We start from the raw sequence: 17,373 nt of genomic DNA on the forward strand, positions 1-17,373 counted from the left end.
TACGTTTTGGCAGAATCCAACTTGCAATCGAATTGTTGTCCTATTGATACTCGATGACCGGTCGTCTCCTGACCGGTTGTGCATACTCCTCTTCCTCCTCGTACTCTTCCTCTTCTTCTGCGTCGGCTGCGGCTTGACGATGGCCATGATCTGCAGTCTTGTCCTCGACAGTTTCGAGTCCTTCGATCTCGATCCCTTCGTCCGCCTCGTTCCCATTCTCGCCTTCTTCCGCCTCGCGAGCTTTCTCGTTCAGCGCCTCGCGTTCCTTCGTTTTCGCAATCAGCTTCGTCGCGCTGCACACATTCATCGTGTCAGCAATTAGAAATTGAGTGGTGCGAAGCAGATACGAGACTCACCGGTTGAAGACCCCGTTTGTGCTCGCTCCGCAAGCGAAACATTTGCCCGTTTTGGCGAACCTCTTGATCGCACATGCCGAATCGAAGTAGTGTCCACAGATCGTGACGACCGGTTCAGGTCCGAACGGTTTGCGACAGATCAAACACGCGAACGGCAAGTCTTCCGCTTCGTCGTCCGAACCGTCTGCCGCTTCAGGACCGGTACCATCGCGAGCCGCTTGCTTTGCCATGAACGATCCCGACGCCGCCGAATTCGACAGGAACGAATTGTCGAGTTGCCAGCCGTGTAGGTAGTCTCCTCGGTCGTGCAAGAACTGGTAACTTTCAAGTCGGGTCAGTACGATTCCTGGAGGGCAGAAAATTCAACGTAGATACTCACTTTGCAGGTATCTCCGAAGCCACAGAACCCAGTTTCTGTTGTCTCGACAGTGCAAAGCTAGCGTCAGTAATAGATTCACTTTCAAGCAGAACTGAGAGTAGCGCACCTTTGTAATCCTTGCACACATCGGGTTGATAGTCGGTGAGGGTGATGGTGCGCACGTTCGCCGGTCCTCCCTTGACCGGACCCCACGCCTTGGGGACCTTGTGCTTCTCTCCCTGTGCACCTCGGTACAGCCCGTCGTCCTTGAGTTCCTCGGGTGGCGCGTTCTTGTCCCTCGCCATCTCTTTGATCTGATCACTACTGACCCACGCAGGGGGACTCGAACTCCTCCTACGTACTCGTGTACTCGAAGCCGAGTGCCTCACGGCGTACGAGTCGCGTCCTTTGTCGAGGTTCGCATCATCATCATCCGAGTCGCTCAGGTCGAGTCCGGTTGAATCTTGAATTTTGCGCCGCTTGTTGCCAGTGCCTTGAATCAAGTGACTTGTTGCCTGCTTCTTTGGTGCGATCACAACTTCGGAAGTGCCGGGTTCCGCATTGGCAGATCGAGGTTCGTCGGATGCGTCCTTCTTGCGCAATCCCGAAGGGGCGCCTTTCCGCTTCTTGATGAACTTGACCGGAGCTTCAGTCGACATGACACGCAAGAGCGTCGTGCCGAGGGGAGAAAAAACGGGTGAACCGCAAGGATGGAGATGATTCAACTTGGACGTCGCTGGAAGGCTCAGCGGACCGACGCTGAGTTTAGTCAGCCGCTCGCGCCCAAGCCGGACTCTCATTCTCGCGCGCTTTCGAGACACTCTAGCAGTTCAGCAAAGTAGGGTACAACGACAGATCCAACGTTTACGGCACGGTCAGACTGCTAGGGCACATAAACAACAATGAGAGAAAACAACAGTGTGAAAGAAAGACGAATCTTGAGCTCAGTGTGACCGGACAGAGAGCTCTTGCTAGTACACGCGTTCGGCAGTGGTCTCGTCACCCTCGACATCGACCTCATCCTCCTCGAGCATCGCAAAGTCTTCAGTTCTCGCCCATCCGAGACCTCCGTTGCCTACGACTTTGCGTCCGAGGAGCCACCCGCTACCTCCCTCGGCGCGATCGGCTTCCTCAAGCTCGACTTCGAGACGGTCTCCAATCCTGCAGGCAGATGAATCAGCTTCCAGCCTTCCGAGGCAAGAGCGGGAAGCGAAACTCACTCAAAGCTCAGGATCGGGTACCCAGCTCGATACGCTGACGATTGACTAGACGAGATGGCTTCGGCGATGTAGAGAGGTCCGTCGCGTTCAAACGTCTCGTCTTGCTCGTTCGCCTCGCTCGTTGGCTCGTAAATGCTCAAGCTGTACTCGGAGATGGGCTTCTTCGATGAGGTGCGATCGAAGCTCGGGCGGAGGAGGTTCGAATTCGGACCAATCTCGACACTCGAGCGCCTGCGCTGGGTCGAGTGGGACGACGCAGTGTCCGATCGATCGGCGGCATGCGGAACCGAGGGTAAAGGCGCATCATACCGCGAAATCATCGAGTTCCGATCGTACCCTTCGAGCGGTTCACTCGTCACAGTCGAAGAGGGCCTGACACGAGCAGAGTCTTCGACAGGAGCGGAAGACGTGTTCAAGGTCGGAGGCGTGAGCGGTTCCTTGTTGGGAGGGGACATCGATGAGACAGAAGTGGCGCTGCTGTGCTGCGAGGCTGTGAAGCTGTCACGGTGCGATCCACAATCGGTCGCGGCCTCTGAAAAGTACGACTGGCGGCCCCTGCGCGACCGCGGCTCACTCTCGGCAGGCGAAGTAACCAACTTGTGCGTGCTGTTTGCCGACACAGGTCGGGACGCTCGCGATTCGGTTCTCCTGTGATTGGTGAGATTCGATTCTGTGAAGAGCCGTACAGAGTCAGCGACTGCGGCTTTCCGAGAATCGCAGCGACACGGAAGAAGTAAGGAGAACGAACGAGCAACTGCGATGCCAAGGCCAGCGGCGAGGCTGTCCATGAGCTGAGTCATAGGCTGATGTGCTGCCGTGTGGTGTTGGACACTGTCGGCGAGTGTGGCTCGTGGCGAGCCAGCAATCCACTGTTCCGAGAAATCGGACCATCTCTGCTGTAGCGATTCATGGTATGCCGCCTGCGTCCCGGCGAAATGGGTGACAATGATGTTGAAGTACCGCGAAACGCTGCCGAGGAAGCGTGGGAGTTCCTCGAGGAGTTGTGTCGAAAGGATGATAAAGTCCTCAGATCCCTTGCGATCAGATGGCAACTTCTTTGAGAGGTAACGATGATGGTCTAGGAGCTTGTCGTTTCGCTTCTCTATCACTTGGCGCGGATTGTCGAACAGACTGAGGAGATGGTCGGTCTTGACAATGAGCGATCTCCGTACCTCGTGATCCTGCGCAGCCATTCATATGGAGTATCAGCAGCTGCATGCATCGCGAGAGATTGGGGCGTCTCACGAGTTCTCGCCACGGGCCTTCGATAGTCGGAATCAGGACTTCGTCAAGGAAAATGCACAGCCTATGATGCGGGCCTCCCTCGACAGGCTTCTCACTTCCAAGCGGAGCGTAGAGATCGATCCAGCCTTCGACCAGCGTGACTTGCGCCTCGAGCGCCGATCGCGTGCTGCGCGACCAGTCACGCATCTCGTTCGAGAAGCGTACCACTCCTGCTCGGGTGCTTTCGACGAGGGCGACGAGGGTGTCGAAGATCTCATCTCCGCCATTGTCGTACGCGCCGAAGATACCTTTCGCCTTTTGCGAAGTACGCAAGAGTTTCTTGGTCATCGTAGTGCCCATCGACGAGATTGACTTGCTCGAATCGCGGCGATGCGAATTTTTGTCCTTGCTCACGATTCGGCCGACAGTCTCACTGCGCTTCTTTGATTCGTTGATGGCGTCGGCGACGACCAGCATATCGGTGTTTGCTCTTTGCAAGGCAGCTCGATCCGGGTGATCCTCTGGGGTCGCCGACACGATCTGATCAAGCAGGAGGGGGTACTTGAGGCAGCGCTGGACGGGTTTGATCAGCAGCGAGGCGAGATCCCAGGCGTTCGTACGCCCGTGCGAGAGCGTCTTGCATTCCGAGAAGAACGGCCGTAGAGTAGGCTCGAGCTCTTGCAGGCGTACGATCGCGCGGTGATGGCGCACGCAATAGGTTGAGTAGACTTTCTGGATTCGCGGCAACTATAGACCGGTCGAAACGGAGTCAGACGGGTTGCTCGCAGGAAGGCATATGATTCGCTCACCATGTCGAGAAACGTTTGACCTATCCGGTCAACAGACGCTTCCTCCGTTTCTGCGATAGCTTCCGCCAGCATTTCCGCGAAGGCTTCGGCCAGCGAAGCGATCTCTTCGAGATTGGCAAAAACCGTCTGAATGTCTTTCGGCGACATGAGCGGCTGTCCGGGCAGAAGCTTCGGTTGTGTGGTGGCCGACACGCTGATCGAACCCGACGTAGAGCGGCGCGTCATTTTGTTCGGGATGGATGCCCTCGAGAACGTAGCCGTTGTTGGCGAAACCGGAGACGCTTCTCGGTCAGCATCCGTTGCGCTCAATCCGAGCCCGCTGCTCATTACGTAGTCGGCGATTTCCGTCATCTCTGTTATCACAAGTCAGAGCTGTCAGACGGCACGTTCAAGTCTGAAGTTCCAGCGGGCAAATGAGAACCTACGGGCGCCTCTGGCTCTTGCGAGGTAGATATCGCGCGCGACCATCATGTCGATCGCATATGTACGCTCCGTATCGATAAGCTCCTGGATTGTCCGCCGTCGCTTCTCGGCGAGCTTCGCTGCCGAACGGCGGGCCTCATCGTCGTCTGCATCGCAACTCTCGCGAGAGGCGGGCAGTCCACTGTGCGCAAATTTGGAGGGAGACGCAGCTCGGAGGGTGCTTGGGGAAGCGTCCGATTCTTGTGCTCGAGTCTCGGATCGGCGGGGGTCGAGACCCGCACCGGTAGAGCTTGGCCCTTGTTCGGAAGTCTCCTCTCGGCCGTCAAGCGCATGCTCCTCGGCTCGAGGGGTGAAGTAGACTGAGTCGCAACGAGTCGACGGGGAGGTATCATTCGAAGGGAAAGCCAAAGTCGGAATCGTGGGCGAAGCCGGTTCGACAAATTGAGACAGTGGTCGATCTGCCCCGTTTGGCAATACCATGTTGAGGGATTTGCCACCTTCCATCGCTTCGGCGGTCTCGTCGAGGAAGGCCGCAAGGCGTTTGCGCCGTTCGGCAAAGTCGAAATATCCAGATGGGCGTCCCGGGAACGAGAGCGACGAGCGGTACGGCGATTCGCCAGGCGAGAGCTCCGTCGAGACAAACGATGCGAGCGAGAGCCGGTTGCCCGCAGTGAGACAAGCGGGCAGGCCCGAGGGTAGGCTGGGTCGTTCGCTGGGAACCGAGCGCACCGAGTACAGACTGCTCTTTCGCGAAGCGGCCGAGTCTGATGACACTCTGCGAGACACGACAGGGCGAGAGGGGAACGGAAGTGCAGACCGTCGAGGCTCGGATCGCCGTGGAGCATCTGAGATACGACATGCTGCCACGATCAGCATCGTTCGCACTTTGAGCTCATTTCAAACTGACTTACGGGGGAAAACTGCCCGTGTTCGCTGAGATCCGCTGCGATCATCGTCGTCTGAATCCTCCGCCGAGGACGAGCTCACGGATATGACCTTACGACGAGGAGTAGCCGGCGCACGGGAGATCCGCTTTGAGCTCGACTTTGCAGGGGGCTCGTCGTCTAGGAAAGAGAAGTCAAGATCGAGGTGGTTGTAGTTCGCGAGTGCCGAGCCAGCACGTAAAGAATTGCGTGCGGCAGTTCCACCGTCGATAGAGGAAAACGACGAATGCCGGGAATGCATCGGAGGCGGGATTAAAGACCGCGAGTTGTCGTGCGGAGCGATGTTGTCGTCAATTGCAGCAGGGAGGCCGGTCGCAGAAACGGCAGAGCCCGGCGGGAGTGGGTTCGAATGCATGCGAAACGCAGACAGTCCCGCGGCCAGCGCGAGTTCGGAGGGAGAGGACCGATGGTTCGAAGGCCGGGTCGGAGGATTCGGCAGAGGTCGTTCGACCGACCGTGGAGGCGCAGGTGTAGGAAGCCGAGGCGAAGAGCCAAAGCCCACAGGTGCAGATGAGTTCGAGGCAGGCGGTGCGGCGTAAGAGCGTTCGCCGCGGACAGTCGTGGTACGGCGCAGTTGGTTCGCAGGTTCGAGGTGACGCGACGGGAGCGGAAGCGGCAACGGGTCAGCGGTGAGCGGCCGGTGACCAGGATGTCGAGCCGGTATCGGCGAGGAGGGGGAAGGGGGAGAAAGTCGAATCATTTTGTCAGCACGATGCTCTTGCCCGAGTCGTACAAGTCCGCGTTTGTTAGGGTGGTGAGAAACGACGTGGCTCTGGAAGAGCCCGCTAGAGGGACCGAGAAAGTGATAGTCGACTGAGGCCTGCGGCGGGCAATTTAACTTTCCTGAGATGCGAGCGAGCCGCACCAGCGTCAGGCACAATCCATGCCCTCGAGACAGCTCCAGTGACTCTGCGGCTCCACGTATTTTATGTATTCCTGGCCGACCCGCCGCAACAGCGGAGATCAGCGCGACTTCCGGTTCCGGCGAAGCATCTTCCCGACAAGGAAGGCGCTCGTGCGCGGGCTCTGCGCATCGAATGTCGGTTCCAGTGTCCAGGCCACACACCGTGATACACGGCGCTGGCCCTCGGCAAGGTACGGTTGATCCGTCACCAGAACTCATACACCTTAAAAATCGGAGCCCGAGCAGGATGAGCATTCGGAAGCCTTCCGCTGCCGACGAGCTTCCCGAGTCTGAACTTCATCCTGCCGTCGAGAGCGGATACAGAACAGCACAGAGGACAGTTTTGAACGCACCGATCCCGCGCTGCAGCACATCACCGCTCTACAGTATGCCGCAAAGACGAAAAAGTTTAATTTTTAGCGGCTAGCTTGAGTCAGGGGTGATAGGGGAACTGTACATAGCACTAACTTTTTCGGTGGAAAGTCTCCATTCTCGCGTGAGCTGACCCGGCTGATTCCGCCGAGAATCTGAACCGCTTTCGAACCCTCTCTGTAGTTGGAGACTCGCGTGCTTGAGCTCGTCTGCTTCGCCCCGGCCAATGATCGTGCCGCCCTGGAGCGTCCAGACACTGTTTCGATGACTTTCGTCCCGTGTATCCGATCTTGTAGAGTTGCTAGCGTCAGAATGGTTGGATGATCGAACCGGGATGACTGTGGAGCGCGAGATTGCCTGCAGGAGTTCGAAGAACGACACCATCGTTGGTACCGGGGGTGATCGAGACGAAGACGGATCGAAGAGCAATGCACAGTAGCGGAAGAACACCCTTTCTTCTCGGGGGACTTTGGGGCGCACATGCCCCTTGCTCTAGCCTTTGTTCAAAACCGCGGGTCTTCGGGACTTGGAGTGCCCCGTCTTCCTTTAATCACAATGTGGATGCTCGTACTGAACGATGCAAGAGCTACATAATGGCCGTTGGCCGGCAAGTCCACATGTCCGAGCCCTTTTGAGAAGGCTCCCTCACAGCTCAAAAACCCTATGTCAAGGCTGAAGAGAGCTCTCGGTGTATCTTGGGGTATCCGTGATGCGGGACTCGGCAGACTCGACGACATCTATCGACTAATAGACCATGTCATCCCTCGCCAAGATTTCGACTCGTTGAGTGAGGTCGCTCGCCTCGTCCATGGCTGCGTACATGATTGGGTGAAGCTTCTTTGGCGTGACGCTCGCCACCAGTTATGCAGTTCGTCTGTAGCCACGACAACAGCGCGTACTCTATCGTGAGGGCATCGACGAGTCCAGTCTGGTCAGTGTCATCGGTTGTTCGTCGCGAGAGATCGCTGGGCGTTTCGTGCTTTCCGGTCTGCCCGAGCCCCGAGGCGCACAAAAGCTTCGTCAGGTTCAGCGCAGATCTCCGTCTCGTGTCTGGCGTTATAAGGTTTCAAGGTGAGGTTGATCACTGATCAGCAACTTTTCCCCGAGCGTTCGCTCAGAACGGCAATCCAAGATCGTAAAATCCAAAAGTACGATCGGCGAGTCAAAGGATACGCCAGCAATTCCTGTCTGGGTTCGTGCGCGGTGAGGGTACCTGGACGACACGATCAGCGGCCACGTCCCACGACACCTACCGATCTGTCTCTTCTGAATAAGCCCTGAACGTGTTCAACTGCAACCGGGACTGCCCGACTGCCTAGTCTGTAGCTGTGTATTCCAATCGCGTATACGGAGAGAGCCCGACCGGTCAACTCGGCGTATCGGCGACGAGCACAGTGCGCGGTTTCCGGGGAGTCTCCACACCAGTGCCCTGCGATTGCGGGTCATCCCCGTCCGTACTCCCGCTTGTATTGCGGCTCCTGCCTCCTTTAGCACTGATGTCCTCGGTACGCGATGCGAGCCAGAAATCACCGTCGCTTCCGTCAGAGTAGGACTCGTTCATTGGATAATCCATGTCGCCTTCGCCGCCGAATCTTGTTTGTTGTAGCGAAGGCCCTGGGTCTTCGATCGAAGACGGGTTTGAGTCCGGTGCAGCAGCACCAGGTCGGAATGCTGTACCGAGAGCTGCGAACGATGGAAGAGAGATCGCGCGAGAGAAAGGTTTCTTGAAGGAAGGAGCCTTCAAGACAGGTTTCGCCGGCGTATCGGGCACGAGCATGAGGTTCTCAGCGACGGCCCTTGATGAGGCAGAGAGTTCTGAACAAAGTCGTCAGACTTTTTCGCGTTTGGAGAAGTGTCGAGAAGCAGACTCACTCTGGGGACTGGCGCTCTTCCTCTTTCGCTTCCTTCGGAATTCTTCAGATTCGCCTTTGCCGTCTCCACTCTTCGACTTTGCAGCTCCGGACACTCTTGTTGTTTTCGAAAGACTGACTTCTCGACGTTTGAGCATCTCCCGCATGTTTGCAGTAGCGCTGTCGCCTCTCGGAAGCTTTCGCGCCCGGTCCTGCTTCTGTTTGCGAGCAGCATCGCGGTCGTTTCTACTTCTGTCGATCGTTGTTGAAGTTGTGCTCGCGCTGTGGCTTGGTAGCGGCGGCATCTTGAACGTTTCTTCATTGTTGACCTTGTCACCAGGCTGATGTCCGAAGGACATGAGGCGCTTCATGGTAGGGCTTTCGGCGATGATGGCTTGCGACTCGCGCAGGTCGCGCCGTCGTGCAGATCTGTCGAGCGACATGAGCGAGCGTTCTTCGTACAGCGCGGCTTGTCTGTTCACGTTCGAGTCGAGCGTCGCAGAGTCTGGGAAGAGCTTGACCCGGTGGTGTGCGAGTACGTCACTACCTACATCATTTCGGAAGCTGGACCCGCGGTGCAAGCGTGAAACATGAGCGTCGTGTGTCGGCAGCGAGGCGAGAACGAAATTATCTTACAGCGGCTCGACAATGTCAGACCACCATTCTTGCACGCAGTCTTTTGTTTCGACAACGTCGGTTTTGGAGCGTTCGGCAGTTTCAAGGTCGTCTTCGGTAGAGAGTCCTTGCATCACTCGCCAGATTTGCAACCGGTCTGTGAGAAAGTCGAGCAGGAGCGCCGGATCGAGCGTGGCAGGATCTCGCTCAGAGTCCTTCTTCTTCCTGCCTCTCCCCTTCTTGACCTGAGTAGCGGATTGGTCCGCTACAGGCAAGGGTGGGAGGGCAAGCAGGGACAGGAGGAGAAGTGCTTGCATCCGCGTTCTGGTTACAACAGCAGTATCAGCTTCTAGCGGAAGTCTGCGCCATGTCTTCAAAAGAGATACTGACTCGTGAACCTCTTTGTCTGACAACCACTGTTCCGAGCTCACGCCTTCCGGTTCGAGATTGTCATCCTCGTCGGCATCGTCGTCCATCTTATTCTGATCCAGCGCTTTCTCTTTCCCTTTCGCTTCCCGCTTTGCCTTCTCTTGCTCGAGTCTCTCGCTCTCATTGACTTCCCATTTCTCGTATGCTTCGTAAACCATGTCCCGCTCGTTCTTTGCAGCATCGATGCCACCATCACGTTCATCTTGATCTTCTTCTTCTTCTTGTGTAGTCAACAAGTCGGGAATCGAATCTCGCCACCGTCTGTCGAAATCGTGTAGAGGTTTGATACAAGTGCGCAAGAGGGTTTCGAATTCTGTTCGAGATTTTTGAGACTTCAGAGCGAAGAGGAGGCGAGCGAACGATTCCAACCTGATCTAACGAGTTTGCGAGTTTCCAAATTCAGCGTTTCGGGTTTTTCCTGATAGGTAGATGGTGTGAGCACTGTCGTACGAGGTCTGGTTGAGTCGAGGACCACAGTGATTCGAGGTACGCGGTCGGAAGGTCTCGAGTGGGGAGTCGGATCGGATACGTTGGGTGAACCGCAAACGGGATTGGAGGTCGCGTCGAGAGACTGTATAGGAGCTTTGGCTTAGTCTGTACGGCGAGCATCGCTGCCATGCGTCCAAAGAGGTCCGTGTCGGAGGTCGCGATTGAATCCAGTCGCGTGAGATTCAGACAAGATCAGCTTTGGACACTGATTGGGCGCGATGCAGACTCCAGCGTCCAATTAACGCAGATCCCCACGCGGACAGCTGACGTGAGCGGGCGTTTGCGAGAGCGAGAGTGTATCAACCAAGTCGGATCTGCACCGCTTGTTCGATCGAGGAATTCGAACCTTATAAGAATCGTTGATGGCAAAACTCGACCGAAAAGTATGCGAGCCGCTTGAACGGTAGCTTGTGATGCTAGTAACATTGCCAGCGAAAAATGGAAGCACAGCAAGAAAGCGACAAAAAAGGAATCAATTGAAGGAGGGCAAGAGATTATACGGTCGCGAACGAAGCTTGGGCCAAACGAGAGGGATGCCAAGGAATAAGAATCACATATTGAAACGGAACACACGAGTAAGAGACGAAGGGGTAGAGAGATGACCGAAGAACTGTTACCGGCGGATAGATGAGAGAGCACTGCTCGATGCGAAAGAATAGAGGGGTCCTTGGAATGAGCCGTTGTCGATGTCTTGTGGGAATATGGCAGAACGATGGGATGCATAATCTTTTGAATGTCGTGGGAAATCGCGAAAGGCATCGAATTAGAAGGCCGGGAAAAGGTGCCCGTGAGGATCGGGACCGGTCGAGCCGTACTCGCTGAGATCGACCTCTGCACAATGACGATATTTTGTCGTCAGTGAGGGTGTCTAGGGTGGAGAAACAGAGACGAGCGGTGCGCGTACCAGGATAAGCGTCAAAGTTGCTCGCGTCCCAATCTCCTTCGACCTTGGGCACATAGGGTGCTGGAATCTCCTTGCGATACAGCCGCTCCCAATCGACTTCCTGGAACCACACATGCCCAAAGATGTCTCGAGAGCCGTTCGCCAAGTTGCCGAATCGCTTCGTGATGTCGGGCGTCAGGAGCGATTTGAGCAAGTCTTTCGCTTCCGGCGCAAAGTACGCCGGGTAGCGGATGCGGCCGGCGATGATCTTCTCGTAGAGACGCATCGGGTTCGAGTCCTCCGTAAAGAAAGGCGGGTAGCCAGCCTATCGCCCATCGATCAATGAGCAACGGCGCGGGCAACTTAGAACGTGGTGTTTGTGTGTCACTTACGAGCATTTCGAACATGAGCACGCCCAGCGCGTACCAGTCGACACTCTTGTTGTAACCCCTAGACTGCACAATCTCGGGGGCAAGGTAATCGGGCGTTCCTGTTCGAAGCAACCAATATCCAAATCAACTCGAGCTTGAAAGGGAAAAAGAATACAAGACAGAGGGGAAATACGTACCACACAGAGTCCAGGTGATGTCGGGAACGTGTTTTGCGAATCCGAAATCGGTGATCTTGACGTGGCCGTCAGCCGCGAGCAGAATGTTCTCGGGCTTGAGATCGCGGTAGATGATGTCGAGCGAGTGCAGGTAGTCGAGAGCGAGTGCGACCTCGGCGGCAAAGAATTTGGCGACAGGGTCCGGAAAGCGCTGCCAAGAGGTCAAGACATGCTTTCGATCAGCTCGAGGTCAGTACACGAGACGCTATCGAGGGACGACGGACCTGACTCTTCCGGAGCAAGCTGAACAATTCACCACCCGCCACGAAATCCATCACCATGTACAGGTTTTTCGAATCTTTGAACGTGCCCCACAAGTTGACGAGGAACGGGTGGCGCACACGCTCGAGCATCTCGCGTTCCGAATTGGTGTGCTCGACCTGCTTCATCTTGACGACACGCTCCTTGGTCAAGACCTTGATCGCGTACGATCGCGAGTTGTGCTGCGATCGCACGAGGTGGACCCGACCGAATGATCCGGTACCGAGAGTCCTGATAAAGGTGAAGTCGGTCAGGTTGTACCGAGAGGAGGTCTTGCGAGACATGGACGAGGTGGCCGACGGCGTCGGGGACAGGACGGAAATCTCGGGCTGTCGTGCTGCCTGTTGTTGCGGAGCGGATTGCTGCCCGCTGTAGCCGTAGCTCTGCTGCTGCTGGTGCGATTGCGGTTGCGGTTGCCGTTGATCGTAGTACGCTGACGACTGGCTCTGCTGCTCGGGCATGTCGACGCTCATGTGGTCTCCGCCGTGACGCGAGCCGTTCTTGCCGAGGGACATGGCATCCATTTTGTGTTCCACCTCGTACCCATTTCTGCCATTGCCGTGCTGCTGCTGTTGCGGCTGAGGCTGGTGGTGCTGCGGCGGGGGTTGGTAGCCGTTCGACGAGCCGCCGTAGTAATCGCTCTTGGGCTGCGACGGGTACTCGTGCTGCCCCCGACTCGAAGTCGAGTAGTGCTGCTGGCCGGATGGCGCCGAGGCGTGCGAGTCTGTCAGGGAGAGCCGAGAGAAGCGGGGTTAGCGATCCCGATCGTAATTGGAACCTTTTCGGGCGGTGAATGGCAACCGAGAGCAAAAGACGCACATCCCAGCTCGTCGACCGGACTACGGGGTGGACTCGGCAAGCCCGACGACTGCACGGGGTACTTGTGTGCACTGTGGTCGGGGTACGCCTGTGCCGAGGGCGTCACCTTTTGAGCAGGCTGAGCGTACTCGACCGGCGCCGAGGCGGACGCTGCCGGCGTCGCGAGGGGTGCAGAGATGGCGGGCGCCGGCGGAGGATTCGAAGTGGTCTTCTTGCGAGAGAGGAGACCCATCCCGAGGCGGCAGGGGCGAGAAGATGCTAGACGAGGTGGTCCTGTGTGGGGTGGGTTCGAAAGAGCGACGCGCGATCGAAACGGCTAGGTCGACCGCCGCTAAGGTTCAGGCTGGAGGCGTGCAGTGGCGTGGGGCACGCAGGAGGTCGTTCGCGGGGCAGCCGGGCGGGCAGGACGAAGTAGTTTTAGAGGCGAGGCGAGGTGGCAGGCTTCGACTTCTCGACTTCGCGCTTTGCGCATGCAGAAACTGCTCCTAAATTCGGTAAGGAGCTAAGGCTCCAATTGACAATTTCTCAGCCTCTAAAGCTAGAGACTCACAGTAGTATCTTGCGTACTACAGCTGCTTCTTTCATGGACACGGCTGTCTGTGCGGGAATGAGATGGGGAAGAAAGCAAGTAAAAGACAGGGGCTCGGGTCGGGAACACCTTCTCACCGTCTCTTCCTCCGTGTCACCTTGACGCCCGCCTATCCGAAGGTCGGCTCAGCAGCCAAGCTCAATTCTTCTCGATCTCACACACTTGCACTAGCGCTCGAGCCCGAAGACTGCCGATATGCCGGTACCACGCATCCTTATGTTGCCGGGTTACACCCAAAACGCGGTCATCTTCAGCAAGTCCCGCTCCAATCGAGGCTGCAGTCGGAACGCTGACTTTTGGGCTCTGTATCAGGCGGGCGAGTTGGAGCTCTCCGACGAGCGTTGAAGGATTCGGCAGAGTTCATCTTTGTTGACCCGGTGAGCGTCGCTTGCGACTGTTTCTGCCACGTGTATGCAAAGGAAAGAAGCTGACGCAGTACATGTTTCCATGCGCGTCAATAGCCGCATGTCGTTCAGATGCCGACAACCTCGTCCGACGATTTCAAGGACAAGTTCGACTCGTCGGCCGTAGCCGACTCGACCGCTCCGGAGGACACGCCGCGCGCATGGTGGTTCGGAGAACCTTCTCCGGAGGATGGACAGAGGCGCAAGTATACCCGCTTTGACGAGACGATCGTGTACCTGCGCGAACTAATCGAGAAGCACCAGCCGGACGCAGTATGGGGGTTCTCGCAAGGCGCGACAACCGCGGCGATCCTCACGGCACTCGTCGAGAACCCGTCGCTTGATCCAGTGTTCAGTCGCGCTCCGGCGGATCCGGCCACGAGCTGGCCACCGAAACCTTTCCAGTTTGCGATCCTGTCTGCGGGTTTCTTCCCGCTCGACCCTCGAGCGAGTGCCTACTTTGACGTCAAACCCAAAACGCCGACTCTGCACGTTCTTGGAAGAGGGGACACGATTGTCGGAGAGGGTCAGCGAGGCCCAGTGTCTTTGACCTAGTGATTGTCGCTCACGCACCACTCGAATTCGAGCAGAACGATCTGTGCCGCTCACACACGCATTCGTGAACCCTCGCGTCGAATGGCATGACGGAGGTACGCTCTTGTCTACATCTCCTGTCGAACCACTTTCAGCACTGACCTTGTGGTGCGGTCACTCTGCGCACTCGGAAATCAGGGCATCATACACCTTCGAAGGCGAGCTGGCGGAGATTTTTCCAAGCATACGTCGAGCTGTTTGGCGACGAAGGAAAAGGGCCGGATGGCATTGCAGACCTGCCATCGCCAACGACCGCGAGTGCGGACGAGTCTGATGCCGCGCGCGGACGCTTGTAGCCAATTTGTCAACGATAGAATGCATTTCTAATCCTTTCATAGAAGCAGATACCGGAGGAACACGGTCCCTCGGCTGCCAAAAGTGGGGAGCCGCCGGGAAATTTGGATTTATTCCGGATCCGATTCGCGGATACAGTACTATTCTCTCCACACCCATCTCGCCGTCTCTGCTTCCCGAACACATAGCTCGAGTCGTTCATCCCAATTGCACGCATTACTTTCGATTCGTAAACGCTGTGCACAACCCGCGAGTTCTCGCTAAATCGACCTCCACTTTCTCCACCACAACCCCCGATCGACTCGCCAGTGGCTGCATCGCGCAAGATGCTACATCATTCTGAAGTCGCAAAGCACAACAGTGCCGATAGCCTGTGGGTCATCGTCAATGGCAACGCGTACGATCTCACCGAGGTGCGCCAGATTTGCGAACCTTCTTCTCCATGTCGCACTGCCGAGGAGCCCCTCACTCATTCCAGCTCTACTGCATAGTTTGCTCCCGAACACCCTGGCGGAAGCAAGATCCTCCTCAAGTACGCTGGACAGGACGCCACCGAAGTGAGCATTTCCGTTGCGAGGCTCACTGCTTCGAACGAGCTAATTGTGTTTGATCGCTTCTCTCGCGAAAAGGCTTAGTGCGTCCTACAGCATGCCATCGAAATAGACGCGATTTGTTGCGCCCGGAGCTGACTTGGTCTCTTCTTCGCCTGCAGCGAACCGATACACCCGCCCGGAACGCTCGAGCAGTACCTCCCGAAAGAGAAGCACTTGGGCTCGGTTGATCTCTCTGGCATCAAGATCGTCGCGAAGGAAGAGACCCAGGAGGAGAAGGACCGCAAGAAGCGCATCGAGAACAAGCCTCCGATCAGCGAGTGTCTCGATCTGTATGATTTCGAGGCGAGTCTGCGCTACCAAGTGTTTGCCCAACCTTACACCGCACAGAGCTTGACCTGACTTTTTGCTCTCGTGACAACGTATAGGCTGTTGCAAAGTCTGTCCTTCCAACCGGAGCCTGGGCGTACTGTAAGTTTGCCACACCCTCTCTTGCGAAGATCGGTGACGCTGAATCCCTTCTTGGCCTTTTCAGATTCTTCTGGTGCAGATGACGAGATTACGATGCGAGAGAATCGCAATGCCTATCAGCGGATCTGGTTCCGTCCTCGAATCCTACGAGACGTGAGCAACATTGACTTTTCGACCACGATTCTCGGCCACAAGGTGAGCAATGGTATAGTCTACACGTTTCTCTGTAGACATGGACTGTACTGACGCACACTCATCTCGCAGACTACCCTGCGTACGTCAATACAACCTTGCGCTCCCGTGTAAATTCCGCTGACCGTGCTCGTCTGCCAATAGCAATCTATATCACAGCAACTGCGCTCGGAAAGCTCGGTCACCCTGATGGCGAGAAGAACTTGACCTGGGCAGGAGCCAAGCAGGGAATCATTCAGGTCCGCTACATATCAGTACTGATCGCTTCGAGCCGAGCTAACCAGGTTCTCGCTTCATGGAGATCAGATGATCCCGACCCTCGCTTCTTGCTCGTTCGACGAGATCGTCGACGCTGCTCAGCCTGGACAAGTCCAGTTCATGCAGCTCTACGTGAACAAGGATCGCGAGATCACGAGAAAGATTGTCCAACATGCCGAAAAGCGAGGCATCAAAGGATTGTTCATCACGGTCGACGCGCCGCAGCTCGGACGCAGGCCCAAAGATCTTCGAACGAAATTCGAGGATGAGGGTTCCGACGTCCAGAACAAGTCGGGAGAAGAGACGGACAAGAGTCAAGGAGCCGCAAGGGCCATTTCTTCCTTTATCGATCCTGGACTCTCATGGAAGGTGAGATGCCTCGAAACTCAGGCGGAAAGTGTCCGGTACTGAGCACTATAACCCTGTCTCGCAGGATCTTAACTGGTTCAAGACGATCACCAAGATGCCCATCATTCTCAAGGGTGTACAATGCTGGGAGGACGCAGTTCTTGCTGCCGAGGCAGGATGTCGGGGAGTCGTCCTCTCGAACCACGGAGGACGTCAGCTCGATTTCGCGCGATCGGGAATTGAGATTCTCGCCGAGGTCATGCACGAACTCCGCAAACGCAACCTCCTCAAGAACGGCTTCGAGGTGTACATTGACGGAGGCGTACGTCGTGCTGGCGATGTGTTGAAAGCTGTCGCGCTTGGAGCCAAGGCAGTCGGTATTGGTCGTCCATTCCTGTACGCGTACTCGGCCTATGGCTCCGAGGGTGTCGTCAAGGCGATCCAGATTCTCAAGGACGAAATGGAGATGAAGTGAGTGACTACCGATATCGTCATTACTCAATAACTCGATCTCAAACGCGTTACTGTCTGCAGCATGCGACTGATCGGAGCTCCGACCCTCGCCGATGTGACCCCTGAGATGGCAAGTCGTCTGGTCCTCCCGAGATTTTGCAAGTTTCGCACGGACCCGAGCTGATGGATTCGACTTTCAATACTTTAGATCGATCTGTCCAACCTGCACAACCGCACGGTCGATGGTGCTCCCGACTTCCTTGCGCGTGCCAACTACGAACCTCTCTCGGGTGGTCAGTACTTATCCTCTCTCCATGAAGCACGCACAAAAACTGATTTGATCGTCCTTCGAATGGCACAGTTGGCAACGGTCTCGGCGCCCAGCCTCGCTTGGCCGCTACGACTGGGAAATTATAAGTTGCTCATCTTGGCTGCAAGAGATTCTTCCATTGTTTACATCATCTGCCAGCTCTGTCACCTGTTGTGCCTGAAACAAATCGTTCCCTTGATTTTGTGAATCTTCGCTTCTCAAGAACCTCGTGTTGATGCATTTCTCTTCTAAGATACCGGTCTGAGAGTATAGGACAAGCGAAACGACAGGGTGACTTTGCGTGATGCTACAGACTATTTACTTGTCGGGACAGATTGTTTCGACA

The 17,373-nt window shown here is 56.3% G+C and overlaps 6 protein-coding genes across 6 annotated transcripts; 2 read left to right on the forward strand and 4 right to left on the reverse strand.

The window, feature by feature from the left end:
• Nucleotides 1-40: 40 nt before the first annotated feature.
• On the reverse strand, nt 41-1,373 carry JCM15063_003541 (uncharacterized protein; the record flags this gene model as incomplete). The annotated part of the gene is made up of 4 exons (XM_076675462.1): nt 41-293; nt 357-670; nt 736-770; nt 842-1,373. 4 exons carry the CDS (start codon nt 1,371-1,373, stop codon nt 41-43), a joined length of 1,134 nt encoding a protein of 377 aa, XP_076537546.1.
• Nucleotides 1,374-1,685: 312 nt separating this feature from the next.
• On the reverse strand, nt 1,686-6,034 carry JCM15063_003542 (uncharacterized protein; the record flags this gene model as incomplete). The annotated part of the gene is made up of 7 exons (XM_076675463.1): nt 1,686-1,875; nt 1,935-2,604; nt 2,683-3,115; nt 3,180-3,905; nt 3,968-4,320; nt 4,393-5,235; nt 5,302-6,034. 7 exons carry the CDS (start codon nt 6,032-6,034, stop codon nt 1,686-1,688), a joined length of 3,948 nt encoding a protein of 1,315 aa, XP_076537547.1.
• A 1,942-nt stretch (nt 6,035-7,976) lies between these two features.
• On the reverse strand, nt 7,977-10,122 carry JCM15063_003543 (uncharacterized protein; the record flags this gene model as incomplete). The annotated part of the gene is made up of 5 exons (XM_076675464.1): nt 7,977-8,425; nt 8,483-9,024; nt 9,097-9,399; nt 9,466-9,878; nt 9,955-10,122. 5 exons carry the CDS (start codon nt 10,120-10,122, stop codon nt 7,977-7,979), a joined length of 1,875 nt encoding a protein of 624 aa, XP_076537548.1.
• Nucleotides 10,123-10,756: 634 nt separating this feature from the next.
• On the reverse strand, nt 10,757-12,795 carry JCM15063_003544 (cAMP-dependent protein kinase; the record flags this gene model as incomplete). The annotated part of the gene is made up of 6 exons (XM_076675465.1): nt 10,757-10,824; nt 10,898-11,201; nt 11,269-11,366; nt 11,445-11,634; nt 11,708-12,468; nt 12,564-12,795. 6 exons carry the CDS (start codon nt 12,793-12,795, stop codon nt 10,757-10,759), a joined length of 1,653 nt encoding a protein of 550 aa, XP_076537549.1.
• A 552-nt stretch (nt 12,796-13,347) lies between these two features.
• On the forward strand, nt 13,348-14,446 carry JCM15063_003545 (alpha/beta hydrolase; the record flags this gene model as incomplete). The annotated part of the gene is made up of 5 exons (XM_076675466.1): nt 13,348-13,405; nt 13,465-13,529; nt 13,614-14,082; nt 14,147-14,206; nt 14,289-14,446. The coding sequence occupies 5 exons, from the start codon at nt 13,348-13,350 to the stop codon at nt 14,444-14,446; spliced, it is 810 nt and encodes a 269-aa protein (XP_076537550.1).
• Nucleotides 14,447-14,770: 324 nt separating this feature from the next.
• Nucleotides 14,771-17,134, forward strand: JCM15063_003546 (FMN-dependent alpha-hydroxy acid dehydrogenase; the record flags this gene model as incomplete). The annotated part of the gene is made up of 12 exons (XM_076675467.1): nt 14,771-14,857; nt 14,936-15,078; nt 15,157-15,340; nt 15,424-15,466; nt 15,531-15,661; nt 15,731-15,740; nt 15,803-15,897; nt 15,965-16,285; nt 16,350-16,735; nt 16,799-16,847; nt 16,926-17,010; nt 17,079-17,134. The coding sequence occupies 12 exons, from the start codon at nt 14,771-14,773 to the stop codon at nt 17,132-17,134; spliced, it is 1,590 nt and encodes a 529-aa protein (XP_076537551.1).
• Nucleotides 17,135-17,373: the final 239 nt, after the last annotated feature.

This window comes from Sporobolomyces koalae, assembly GCF_050403365.1.
Source record: "Sporobolomyces koalae JCM15063 DNA, S_koalae_JCM15063T_v1_ctg1, whole genome shotgun sequence".
Taxonomy (NCBI): domain Eukaryota; kingdom Fungi; phylum Basidiomycota; class Microbotryomycetes; order Sporidiobolales; family Sporidiobolaceae; genus Sporobolomyces; species Sporobolomyces koalae.